The 14279-nt window shown below is 49.0% G+C and overlaps 1 protein-coding gene across 1 annotated transcript in view; it reads right to left on the bottom strand.

The window, feature by feature from the left end:
- The window catches only part of MEI1 (meiotic double-stranded break formation protein 1), an 888987-nt gene that overhangs the window by 434660 nt on the left and 440048 nt on the right, over positions 1 to 14279 (bottom strand). The window contains exon 13 of the mRNA XM_029587121.1: positions 11536 to 11627. Within this exon, the coding sequence (XP_029442981.1) occupies positions 11536 to 11627 (92 nt within the window). The remainder of the gene's footprint in view (positions 1 to 11535; positions 11628 to 14279) is intronic.

Raw genomic sequence — 14279 nt, 5'->3', positions numbered from 1 at the left:
GAAGTGCGTGAAGAAGAGGGCCCAGTGAGCCTGCCGTGCTTTAATAACTGGGCCTCCTTAAGGTGTTCGAGATTCTTGTGATCTATGTAGATGGTAAACTTGTGCTGCGCCCCTTCAAGCCAGGGGCGCCATTCTTGGAGGGCCAGTTTCATGGCTAGGAGCTTGTGATCACCGATGGTGTAGTTGCGCTCTGCGAGTGAAAATTTGTGCAAGTAGAAGGAACATGGAATTAAGGCTCCCTTCGTGGAGTACTGGCTGAGGACCGCCCCTGCGCCAATGGCGGATGCATCAACTTCTACAATGAATGGATGGTAAGGGTCCGGATGGCGGAGAAGGGCCAGTACAGAAAGCCTCCTTGAGGGCCTGGAAGGCAAATTGAGCCTTGGGACTCCACTCCCGAAGGTTACATCCTTTTCTAGTCAAGGTGGTGAGTGGAGCGGCTAGCGTGAAGTAGTCCGCGATAAAGTGACGGTAATAGTTCATAAAACCTAGAAACATTTGCAAGGCTTTTAGACCAACCGGCTGGGGCCAGTCGCGAATCCCTGGGAGTTTGTCTGGGTCCATGGTGAATCCCTGGCTGGAGATGATGTAGCCTAGGAATGGAAGACTAGACTGTTCGAACAGACATTTCTCAAGTTTGGCGTAAAGGTGGTGGTCTCTAAGCTGCTAAAGGATGGTGTGGACATGAGAGCGGTGGGATTCTAAGTCCTTAGAGAAGATCAGAATGTCATCCAGGTAAACTATGACAAAGGAGTATAAGAGGTCTCGGAAAATGTCATTCATCATTCTCTGGAAGTGGCTAGGGCGCTGCAAAGCTCAAAGGGCATCACTACGTATTCGTAGTGTCAGTCTCGCATGTTGAAGTCAGTCTTCCAGATGTCCTCGGGTTGTATGCGGACCACGTAAATCCAACTTCATAAAGATCTGTGCTCCTTGGAGCCGGTCAAACAGTTCGCTGATGAGTGGAAGTGGGTACCGGTCCTTACAGGTGACAGCGTTCAGGCCACGGTAGTCAATACATGGCCGTAAGGTTCCATCTTTCTTCTTTACGAAAAAGAAGCCGGCCCCTGCAGGGGACATGAAAGGCCTAATGAAGCCTTTGGCCAGATTTTCCTTTATGTAGGTAGACATGGCTTGGGTCTCGGGAAGCGAGAGTAGGTAAGTTCTTCCCTTGGGGGGTGTGGTACCAGTTCAATGGGACAGTTGAACTTCTGGAGTGGCGGTAGGATATCGGCTTGCTGCTTTCAAAACACATCTTCGTAGTCAGCATAGGGCGTGAGTAGCCCAGGAAGAGTTGCAGACGTCAATACAGGGTCATCCATCATAAACAATGACTTTGACAACGAGAACCCCACTCGACGTGTTGGAGCGACTCCCAGTCGAAGTGGGGGGAATGTAGTTGGAGCCAGGGTAGGCTGAGGGTGATGGGGTATACTGACCATTTCAGAACCAGCAGGGAGATTTCTTCATAGTGGAGAGTTCCTACAGTCAGCTGGATGGTTAGGGTACGATGGGTAATACGGTCAGGTAAAGGTTCCCCATGGATGGAAGCAATGCGCATAGGAACCTCCAGGAGTTGAATAGGTATCTGGAGTAATGTAACCAACTCTTCGAGAATGAAATTCCAACCAGCCCCGGTATCCACAAGGGCGGTGGTGGAGAACGAGTGGGCCTCCCTAAGGAGGGAGACTGGAAGCAGAAGTTGATGGCCTGTAACTGTAGTGCCCAAGTTTGGGACCCCCACCGGACTTAGGCTCTGGAGTTTCCCGGACACACCGGGCAGGTCTGGATATGGTGACCTGAATCCCCTCAGTAGAAGCAGAGACCAGATTTCCACCTTCGGAGACATTCCCCGGGGGAGAGATGACCACGGTTGATCTGCATGGGTTCCTCTTTGGAAGGGGAACCCGTCAGTGGTGCCTTTGGTCTGGGGCTAGGACAGCGAGGTGGTCTAGGGGCCACTTGTCGGATAGCCCTTACCTCCCGATGTCATTGCTGGAGGCAGTGGTCAATCCGCCCCACCAAGTAGATGAGGTCTTCCAGTGACGCAGGGATCTCTCGGGCTGCTAATTCGTCTTTGAGGGCGGATGACAGTCCTTCAAGATTGAGTGCCCGCAGGCAGTCGTCCTGTCATCCCAATTCCGTTGCCAGGGTTCGGAATTCCACAGTGTACTCTGTGAGGGAATGGGATCCCTGGCAGAGGTGGAGGAGATGGTGGCCGGCGACCGCCTGTCGGCCTGGGTCATCAAAGATGCACTGGAAAGTAGACACAAATTGAGGGAGCTGCTCTAATAGTATGTCAGAACGCTCCCAAAGTGGGGAAGCCCATGCCAGGGCTTTTCCCTCCAGGCGTGAAAGGATGAAGGTGATCTTTGTCTCCTCGTCTGGGAACAGAGAGGGCTGTAGTGCAAATTGCAAGTAGCACTGGCTGAGGAAGCCTTGACAGAGGCGTGGATCCACATTGATTCAGGGAGGAGCTGGGAGGGCCAGCAATGCCCGTGAAGGCGATGAACCAGATGGAGTGCTGCGAGCAAGAGTCCCGGAGTTGGCCATAGCGGGCTCTGCAACTTGAACTCATAGATTATCCACCGAGGTGGCCAATGCCTCGAGGTACTGTTGCTGCTCCCGGACTCGTGTAGCCAGGCCCGGGATGGCCTGCTAGGCGGAGAACTCCACCGAGTTCATGGTCTTGGCAACCTGTTGCGCTGGAGGAGAACCCGTGGCCTGGCGCAGGATTGGTATGGCCCCCTGAGCGAACCCAGGGAGTGCCTGCCATCAGTAGGTGGAGCACACGAGGAGACAGAGCCTAGCTGGAGCTTCACCAATAACGGCCCGGGTTCTCCGCGGGTTGAGCCCTTGCATGAACGGGCTGCCTGGGCTTAGGTGGGCCTCACAGGGTCTCCCGGAGAGGTAGCAGACAGGTGAGCCCACCAGGAGTAAGGGTGTTCAGCTGTCGAGGAGCAAGTGAGCTAGACCGGAACAAGGAATACCGGAGACCATGAATACTGTCCAGGAACAGAAGGTCCTCTGGGCAGAATAGGCAGAGCCTATGGGTCTAGCTAATGGAAGGCCGCTAGGAGCGTTGAAGCAGGTGGACCTGGCGGTCACGGGAGAAGCAAATAGAATGTCAGAGTGAAGCGAAAGGGTCAAAGCCAGGGTATCCGTCCAAAATGTAGTCAGGCAAAGCAGAGGTCAATTCCAGGTATCAGATCCAGCGTGGTCAGGCAAAGCAGAGGTCAGTTCCGGGTATCAGATCCAGCGTGATCAGGCAAAGCAGAGGTCAGTTCCGGGTATCAGGTCAAGCGTGGTCAGGCAAAGCAGAGGTCAGCACCAAGAATCAGTCTGAGGAGATACAACCTGGGTGGACGATGGGAACATAGGAAGGACCTCGGGAACACAGGAACAAGACAGGAACTCAGGAATACCGGAATAAGTGGAGGAACTCAGGAACACTGGAACAACAAGGAACACTGGAACAGGCAAGGAACACTGGAACAACGAGGAACACTGGAACGCATGAACGAGCTCACCCTGATGTGATGACCTGATTGCCAAGGCAAAGAAGCAGAGATTGAGCCCATCTTCATACCGGGCTCAGGTGACATCATCAGGAGGCGCTCTGGCTGAGGTTCCCGCCCTGGGCCCTTTAAAAGAGGAAGTGCTGGCCGCGTGCCTAGGGGCAGGGCCGAGGACGTGGAGCCCCTACGGGAGCTCCGCTGCGAAGCCTGGTCAGCGGAGGAGGCCAGAGGTGCATGGGACACGCGTTGGGGACGCCGGGAACTGGCAGCCGTGGCACGGGAGGACGGGCTGTGAGCTGCAGCAGAGGACCCGAGGTAAGCAGGCCCGATCGTGGCACCAGCGCGGCCGGGAAGCGCAACAACCAGAAACACCGTTTTCGAGATAAGTAATCTCAAGGAGAGGCCTCTCAGTGGTTGAAAGGTGGGACCCATCAGAAAATCCAGAAGCAGATTAAGACTAAACAAGGGCACCGGCAATCACAAGGGAGGATGAAGATTCTTCACCCCTTTTAAGAATCAGGCCACATCCGGATGGGCCGACAAGGATTCAAAATTCACCTGACCTCGGAAACAGGTAAGAGTTGCCACCTGTACCTTCAAGGAATTAAGGGCCAAACCCTTCAACCCATCCTGCAAAATATCCAAAATGAACGGGATCTTAACCAAGTCTCAAACACTCACCAAACCCGAAAATAGGCTAAGAAAGTGGAGAACTTTCACACTTCAAGCAAAGTGGAAATCATTGCAGCAGAAATCATGCTTCAGCACCCAAGCCCTCTCAAGGATCATACCATAAGACAAAATAGAATCGTATCTTCATGTTTAAAATCATGAGAGGTCTAGAACAGGTAGATGTGGATCGGTTATTTACTCTTTCAGATAATAGAAAGACTAGGGGGCACTCCATGAAGTTAGCATGTGGCACATTTAAAACTAATCGGAGAAAGTTCTTTTTCACTCAACGCACAGTTAAACTCTGGAATTTGTTGCCAGAGGATGTGGTTAGTGCAGTTAATGTAGCTGTGTTTAAAAAAGGATTAGATAAATTTTTAGAGGAGAAATCCATTACCTGCTATTAATTAAGTTGACTTAGAAAATAGCCACTGCTATTACTAGCAACAGTAACATGGAATAGACTTAGGTTTTGGATACTTACCAGGTTCTTATGGCCTGGATTGGCCACTGTTGGAAACAGGATGCTGGGCTTGATGGACCCTTGGTCTGACCCAGTATGGAATGTTCTTATGTTCTTAAGAATAGGCCCCTGCCACAGCAGATCCCTGTAGACCGGTAACCGGAAAGGAGAGTCCACCAGGTTCCTCCACAGATCTGCATACCACAGCCTCCTGGGCCAATCTGGTGCCACCAGAAGCACCATCCCCATGTATCTCTCGATCCTCCGAATCACTCTGCCTAACATGGGCCACGGAAGAAAGGCATATAGAAGCTTGCCTTCTGGCCACTCCTGCACAAGGGCATCAAATCCCAAAGACTTCAGATCTGTCCTGCGACTGAAGAAGCGAGGAACCTTTGCATTGTGTGAGGTCGCCAGCAAGTCTAGAAACAGGAGGCCCCTGCTACCCACTATGAGCTAGAATGCTTAGTTTGACAATTCCCATTCTCCTAGATCCAGACTGCCTGCTGAGAAAGTCGGCTTTTACATTGTCATTTCCTGCAATGTGTAAGGATGAGATCTCTTGAAGATATACTTTCACTCATTCCATGAGTTGGGCTATTTCCTGTGAAATTTGCTGGCTGTTGGTTCTTCCCTGGAAATTGATGTAAGCCATCTGGGCTCTCTGGGATGAAAGCAGGGGTGGATTGACCTATCGGGGGATTGGGCTTCCCCCAGTGGGCCGGTCACTCCTGTCATGTGATTTTTTTTTTTTTTGTAATTATAAAGTTTCCAGCCAAAGTATTAGGGGGCGCCGCAAGCAGTGGTATCCCAAGGGGAGCCAATGCCCCCAGGCGCAGGGAGGCTCATGCGGCCACCAGTGACACGCATGTAGCAGGCAGATCGGCAGGGCCGTGGTGGAGCTCACGTCACCACGGCCCAAATAAAAAGATCACGTTTAAACGAACTGATGCTCCTCCTCCTTCCTGACCGCACGGTCCCGGAAGTAAACGTTCCCGGAGCCGCGTGGGCAGAAAGGAGGAGAAGCATCAGTGCATGTAGAAGAGGAGCAGCACTTGCGCTTACGGGCCTCCGCGAATCATCTCAGCGGCCGGAGAAGAGGAAGAGGCCCGGTAGCAGGGCCGCTGCGGCCCGAGAAGAGGAAGAGGCCCGGTAGCAGGGCCGCTGCGGCCCGAGAAGAGGAAGAGGCCCGGTAGCAGGGCCACTGCGGCCCGAGAAGAGGAAGAGGACCGGTAGCAGGGCCGCTGCAGCCAGAGAAGAGGAAGAGGCCCGGTAGCAGGGCCGCTGCGGCCCGAGAAGAGGAAGAGGCCCGGTAGCAGGGCCGCTGCGGCCCGAGAAGAGGAAGAGGCCCGGTAGCAGGGCCACTGCGGCCCGAGAAGAGGAAGAGGACCGGTAGCAGGGCCGCTGCAGCCAGAGAAGAGGAAGAGGCCCGGTAGCAGGGCCGCTGCAGAGCCCATCCTGTGGCGACCTGCGAAGAGGAGGCCCAGAGGTGAGAGAGAGGCTGAGGGTCTGTAGAGTGTGTATGTGTGCGTGCATGAGATCAGTTGAGAGACTGTGTGTGGGAGTGAGGACCTGAATGTTTGCAGAGACAGCATGTAAGAGCCTCTATGTGTGTGAGAGAGACAGCATGTGACAGGGAGAGCCTGTGCTTGAGCAAGACAGCATGTGGGAGTGAGAGAGAGCCTGTGTGTGTGAGAGAGAGAGAGACAGCATGTGAGAGCCTCAGTGTGTGTGAGAGAGACAGCATGTGACAGTGAGAGCCTGTGTGTATGAATGATTGTATGAGAGAGAGCATGTGACAGTGAGAGCTTGTGCTTGAGCAAGACAGCATGTGGGAGTGAGAGAGAGCCTGAGTGTGAGAGTCAGATAGAAAGCATGTGCCAGTGAGAGACTGTGTGTATGAATGATTGTATGAGAGAGAGCATGTGACAGTGAGTGCTTGTGCTTGAGCAAGACAGCATGTGGGAGTGAGAGAGAGCCTGTGTGTGAGAGTCAGATAGACAGCATGTGCCAGTGAGAGACTGTGTGTATGAATAATTGTATGAGAGAGAGCATGTGACAGTGAGAGCCTGTGTGTGTGTGAGAGAGAGAAATGCATGTGAGAATGAGATCCTGACTGTGTGTTTGAGGGAAGAAGATGGAGAGAAAAAAAAATAATATAAAAGGAATTGGAAAAAAATAAGAAAGGGAAGGTGGAAAAAAAAAGCCTGTGACCAACCGATTAGAAAACTAAGATCAGCCAGCAAAGGTAAAATAAAAAAATTAATTACTTCTTTCCCCATTATTTGTTTTATTGATTTTCAAAAATTATAACAGCAATTTAAATATAAGTTGAAATTACACAAAAAGAAAAAGAAACAAAGCTGACATAAAGAAAAGATACCATGATACAGTTCATCCACCAACTAATCATAATCAGCTTTAAACCTTACTTATATAATCAATAGTAATATAGTACTAACACCATAAAACTAGAGGCTTTAAGTTAACTATAGGGAGTCACAATCCAAGTAAAAACTCAAAGAAAAAGCTTAACATAGAATTTCCTGCACGTTGGGGTAGATTTTCAAACCGCGCGATGTGGCGTACTTTTGCTGGCGCATCAGGCGCAAGCAAAAGTACGCGGGATTTAGTAGATACGCGCGTAGCCGCGCGTATCTGCTAAAATCCTGGATCGGTGCGCGCAAGGCTATCGATTCCGTATAGCCGGCGCGCGCCGAGCCGCGCAGCCTACCCCCGTTCCCTCCGAGGCCGCTCCGAAATCGGAGCGGCCTCACCTTCCCCTCCCTTCCCCTACCTAACCCACCCCCCCCGGCCCTGTCTAAACCCCCCCTTACCTTTGTCGGGGGATTTACGCCTCCCGGAGGGAGACGTAAATCCCCGTGCGCCAGCGGGCCGCTAGCGCGCCGGGACACGACCTGGGGGCGGGTCCGGAGGGCACGGCCATGCCCCCGGACCGCCCCGGGCCGTAACCACGCCCCCGGACCCGCCCCCGAAACGCTACGTCCCGCCCCGAAAACGCCGCGCGGATCGGGCCTGCCCCCCAACACGCCCCCGACATGCCCCCCTCGGAAAACCCCAGGACTTACGTGAGTCCCGGGGCCCTGCGCGCGCCGGTAGGCCTATGTAAAATAGGCGCACCGGCGCGCAGGGCCCTGCTCGCGTAAATCCGCCCCTATGTGATTAGGAGTAGGAAGCTGAAATAGAGAAGAGAAGGTGACAAATACAAGAAATGAAAAAGGTGGAAAGGGATATGGGCAAGAAAGAAATTGGGAGAAAAAAAGATGGGTGAGGAAGGTAGAAACAATGATGGAGGGGTGAGAAGATGGAAAGAAGAAGAAAATTAAACAGTTGATGGAGGCATATGAGATATGGTTATAGGAGAGGATGAATGGAAATATGGGTGGGGTAACAAATAGTGAGGGGACAGAAATATTAAGGCCTGTCAAGAGGGAGAGTATCCAGGCTTGTCGCGGCATGCTATGGGTTGTGTGATCCCAACAATGTGACTCCTATGAAAACACATAAGAACATAAGAAATTGCCATGCTGGGTCAGACCAAGGGTCCATCAAGCCCAGCATCCTGTTTCTAACAGAGGCCAAAACCAGGCCACAAGAACCTAGCAATTACCCAAACACTAAGAAGATCCCATGCTACTGATGCAATTAATAGCAGTGGCTATTCCCTAAGTAAACTTTATTAATAGCCATTAATGGACTTCTCCTCCAAGAACTTAGCCAATAGGGATGTGAATCGTGTCCTCGATCGTCTTAACGATCGATTTCGGCTGGGAGGGGGAGGGAATCGTATTGTTGCCGTTTGGGGGGGTAAAATATCGTGAAAAATCGTGAAAAATCGTGAAAATCTAAAAATCTAAAAATCGCAAAACCGGCACATTAAAACCCCCTAAAACCCACCCCGACCCTTTAAATTAAATCCCCCACCCTCCCGAACCCCCCCCAAATGAGTTAAATAACCTGCGGGTCCAGCGGCGGTCCGGAACGGCAGCGGTCCGGAACGGGCTCCTGCTCCTGAATCTTGTTGTCTTCAGCCGGCGCCATTTTCCAAAATGGCGCCGAAAAATGGCGGCGGCCATAGACGAACACGATTGGACGGCAGGAGGTCCTTCCGGACCCCCGCTGGACTTTTGGCAAGTCTCGTGGGGGTCAGGAGGCCCCCCACAAGCTGGCCAAAAGTTCCTGGAGGTCCAGCGGGGGTCAGGGAGCGATTTCCCGCCGCGAATCGTTTTCGTACGGAAAATGGCGCCGGCAGGAGATCGACTGCAGGAGGTCGTTCAGCGAGGGTTCCGGCGCCTCGCTGAACAACCTCCTGCAGTCGATCTCCTGCCAGCGCCATTTTCCGTACGAAAACGATTCGCGGCGGGAAATCGCTCCCTGACCCCCGCTGGACCTCCAGGAACTTTTGGCCAGCTTGTGGGGGGCCTCCTGACCCCCACGAGACTTGCCAAAAGTCCAGCGGGGGTCCGGAAGGACCTCCTGCCGTCCAATCGTGTTCGTCTATGGCCGCCGCCATTTTTCGGCGCCATTTTGGAAAATGGCGCCGGCTGAAGACAACAAGATTCAGGAGCAGGAGCCCGTTCCGGACCGCTGCCGTTCCGGACCGCCGCTGGACCCGCATGGTTATTTAACTCATTTGGGGGGGGGGGTTCGGGAGGGTGGGGGATTTAATTTAAAGGGTCGGGGGTGGGTTTTAGGGGGTTTTAGTGTGCCGGCTCACGATTCTAACGATTTATAACGATAAATCGTTAGAATCTCTATTGTATTGTGTTCCATAACGGTTTAAGACGATATTAAAATTATCGGACGATAATTTTAATCGTCCTAAAACGATTCACATCCCTATTAGCCAAACCTTTTTTGAACCCAGCTACATTAACTGCACTAACCACATCCTCTGGCAACAAATTCCAGAGCTTTATTGTGTGTTGAGTGAAAAAGAATTTTCTCTGATTAGTCTTAAATGTGCTACTTGCTAACTTTATGGAATGCCCCCTAGTCCTTCTATTATTCGAAAGTGTAAATAACCAAGTCACATCTACTCGTTCAAGACCTCTCATGATCTTAAAGACCTCTATCATATCCCCCCTCAGCTGTCTCTTCTCTAAGCTGAACAGCCCTAACCTCTTCAGCCTTTCCTCATAGGGGAGGTGTTCCATCCCCTTTATCATTTTGGCTGCCCTTCTCTGTACCTTCTCCATCGCAGCTATATCTTTTTTGAGATGCGGCGACCAGAATTGTACACAGTATTCAAGGTGTGGTCTCACCATTGAGCAATATAGAGGCATTATGACATTTTCCGTTCTATTAACCATTCCCTTCCTAATAATTCCTAACATTCTATTTGCTTTTTTGACTGCTGCAGCACACTGAGCCGACGATTTTAAAGTATTATCCACTATGATGCCTAGATCTTTTTCCTGGGTGGTAGCTCCTAATATGGAACCTAACATCGTGTAACTACAGCAAGGGTTATTTTTCCCTATATGCAACACCCTGCACGTGTCCACATTAAATTTAATCTGCCATTTGGATGCCCAATCTTCCAGTAAATGCTGCTGCTGATCAGGAGCCTCAATGCAGCACCTTAGGCTGGCAATATTTAGAGACAGTCCACAGTAGCATTCATAGTTCATGAGAGAGCAGCAATCTCAAGTTCACCCTCATGGCAACATCTGCCAATCAGATGAAGAACAGCACTGCATTGCCCAAGAGATGGCTGCCTTCTTCTCTCTCAGCTACAAGCATTTGCTGAAGTACATTAAATGGGTTCATGGAGTCACAGAGGGATTTTACACAGGAAATATTCCTTTCAAGACCACACATGAAAGTCTTGAAAGGCCCTCTCTTCTCTGTATTTCTACTGCAAAATGTTCTGCCTATCTAGGTCTATCCGACTCATCAATTCACCCATTACAATTAGTTCAAAACAGTGCAGTCCGCTTATTATCCGGTACCTCCGTTCGCAATCATATAACCCCTATCTTACAATCTCTTCATTGGCTACCCATAAAATACAGGATAAAATACAAAGTACTCTCAATCATTCACAGCTTAATCTATAATTCTTCTTCCACCTGGCTATGCACCTTACTCCGCATTTACAAACCTACCCGATATCTAAGATCACTTACTCAAAATCTCCTAGACATTCCATCACCACGACAGGCCAGATTAGACATAACCAGAAAGAGAGCATTTTCAGTAGCAGGACCATCTCTTTGGAACTCTTTACCCAACCCTCTCCATTTAATATGAAATCCTCATCATTTCAAAAACGCTTTAAAAACATACTTTTTTCAACATGCATTTAATACTCCCTCTAAGCATCCCCCCATCAAAAATGAAGTTCTCATCTCTTCAATTCCACCCATCTGACACATATTACCTCAACTTTCCACCTAATCATCCTACCTGCTTTCTTCTTAGGATATGTCAGTCCGACAACTTATCACTTCTCCTCCCCCTTCTTCACCTTTTACTTTCCCTATTCTGTTTACCCATGGCACATTATTAATATTATTATTTTTATTTTTTAGTTAATAATTTTGTTTTTAAGCTAGCAATTATCTAGCTATTTAGCTAAATGTATGTACTTTTAATTTAATTTAATTTATATTTCATTTCATTTTATTTTAACTTGTTGTAAACCGTTTTGATAAAATTTTATTTTAAAAAGCGGTATATAAATACTTTTAAATAAATAAATAAATAAATAAAGGAGAAAAGCAACCTGTTAAGGTGAAATCTGTGCTGCCAGCAGATATGATGATGAATGTTGCAGAAAGAGTATGTCATACCAAAAAGTTATAATATAAGAACTAGCTTAAGCAGGCAAAAGTAGAAGAGGAGAGTACTCCTTACCTGCATGCGCTGTGGAAACTATCCAAGGCACTGACCAAGAACTGCCCCTGTCGGGAAATGCTTTTGCTCTGGTCTCTGTTTGCTGCATGGCCCTGAAACATTAAAGAAAAAAGGAAAGACACTAAAGAACTATATTTACACTTAAATATGTTTATGTTTATTTTGCATTTATGAGTCGCCCATATCAAAGTCCTAGGCAATGCATAAAGTAAGAATGTTCACAATCTTAAATTAAGTATAACAATAAATACAGATAATGGAACAGTGTTTTAAAGACCAAATAATACATACATTCTAATGAAAGTGTGCAGCCCCTACTCCACCAAAACAGTATCTAGATATTAATGGGTCTTTGTAAGGGAAAAAGCAAAGGCATCAACTGAACCCTCTGTTAAAGATATGAAAAAGACCTCACTACTGACCTGCAACTAAAAAACATTCAAACTTGACACCATCTAGAGGTCATATAGAGGATATTCGCTTTTTTTCCTGTTCCTCAATTGATAAGGCACGTTCACCGTACACTACAGCCTTCCTCCCTGCTCCTTTTCTTTAATATGGAATTCTAATACAGGACAATGAGACAGACAACTCCAGCACAAGTCCCTGTGAATGCTGGAACACTTCCCAACCTGAACTACAGTAGTATGAATTCTCTGAGAACACTGTCCAGGTGGCAGAATACAAAAGGCCAGGAGGACTTTAGCCTGTGTGATACTGCCACTGAAACCAATACATCTGAAAAGAACAAGCAACCACAATGTATTGCTAATTTCTCATCATTACAGAAATCACAACTGACATCATCATTTTGTGCCTGCAAGATGCTATATGTGAAGTCATATTCCTCTTTGCTTAATTGTGAGATTGAACAGTTCATTCTAATAGCTATAAAATACTGCACTCTCTTCCTTCTGGAAATTCTCAAAAAGTAACATCAGGTACATTCCAGAGTGATTGCACACAGATCTCTCAAATAAGAAAATGCTGTAAATAGGAATATTTCTTTATTTTTTATAACCCAGAAGTTTACTCCTGCTGTTTTGGGCTTCCAGTTCAGTCAGAACCAGGGCTGAGATCTGGTGCCACAAGTCCGCATTTACAATTACTTGATGATTTTTTCCCCCTATTATTTTAGATCCCTGTTTTGTTCAAGGCTCAGCATGCCTCTTATGTCTACTTGACATCTCCAATGCTTTTGATACTGATAATCATGCCATTCTACTCTCAAGACTGCATTCCATTGGTATAACTGGCTCTGGGTTGGCCTGGTTCTCCTCATTGTAATCATTCATCGGATCGATATATGATTTCCTCCGGTGTTCCACAAGGTTCTTCTCTCTCTCTCCTATTCTTTTTAATATCTACTTGCTCCCTCTCTGTCATATTCTTTCTTCATTAAACATCCAATTCAAAATATATGCGGACAACATTCAGTTCTTGGTTCCTTACAACACCTCATGGTCCTCCACCTTATTGATGGTAACATTATACATAAATACAATCAATGCCTGGTTATCACATAACCATTTAAAATTAAACCCCTCCAAAACAGAAATTGTTTATTTAACATCGATATCTAACCCTACAACTGGTCCTCCATCTTGTTGCGGTCCCAGTCGCGGCAGCCGCGACTAGGCCCTTACTTCCGTGGTTCCGGCCCATCTCCGAGGGTCTGCAGCCTGTTTCACGGCATCCCCGCGGGGGGCACGCCGCCGAGAAGCCCTGCCTGGATGCCTTCTCCCTAGGCGCGCGCGCGCAAGCCGCGCTTATGAAGGCCGTTTCCCGCCACTGGAAGCTCCGACCTATCTGCGACGAAGACGCCGTGGCCTATGTAAGGCCGCCGCGGAGCCCAGGACTTTGCCTTGCAATGGGTTCCTTGCGGTTCTCTGTTGCTCCGGGCCCCGGAGTGTGCTATTACGTTAGCAACTCCGTTCCTGCCTGAGACTTGTTTCACTCCGTGCCCAAGTCTTGCTTCTGTCTGGCTTGCTTCAGTAATCTGTTCTGCTTCAGTTCCAGCTTGGTTCCAGTAGCCAGTCCTGCTTCAGCTCCTGTCTGGTTCCAGTAGCCAGTCCTGCTTCAGTTCCTGTCTGGTTCCAGTAACTAGTCCTGCTTCAGTTCCTGTCTGGTTCCAGTAGCCAGTTCTGCTTCAGTTCCTGCTTGCTTCAGTCCTAGCCTGCTTCAGTTCCTGCCTTTCTCCTGATCCCTGCCTGCCTGCTCCAGCTCCAGCTTCCTTGATCTCCTAAGTCCCAGCGGCCGGGCTCCTACGGGCTCATCCCAGGGGAGTACCGGCTTCCAGGGTGAATCACCTAAGTCCCAGCGGCTGGGCTCCTACGGGCTCCTCCCGGGGGAGTACCGGCTTCCAGGGTGAAGCTCATGTCCAACTCCTGCCTGGTATCTGCCTCCCAACCTGTCACTCTCCAGAGACTATAGTACACCTCTCCCCAGTCTCTCACAGGTCGGCCCAAGGGTCCACTAAACAGTTCACTCACAACACATCTCATCTTTCAATAAATGGTTTATCCATCCCCATTCTAAACCAAGCATCCAACTTAGGAATATTGATAAACTCCGATTTGTCAATGACACAACACATCTCTGCTGTAACAAAAAAATCATTTTACAAACTACATCTGTGAAAGAGACTTCGTCCCCTGCTATTTCATCAAAATTTCCGTACAGTCCTTCAATCTCTGGTGTTTTCAGGACTCGATTATTGTAATGCTCTCTATGTGGGTTTGCCC

This window comes from Rhinatrema bivittatum, chromosome 2 (assembly GCF_901001135.1).
Source record: "Rhinatrema bivittatum chromosome 2, aRhiBiv1.1, whole genome shotgun sequence".
In the NCBI taxonomy this organism is placed as follows: domain Eukaryota; kingdom Metazoa; phylum Chordata; class Amphibia; order Gymnophiona; family Rhinatrematidae; genus Rhinatrema; species Rhinatrema bivittatum.
This window is presented reverse-complemented; position numbering and strand designations above follow the sequence as displayed.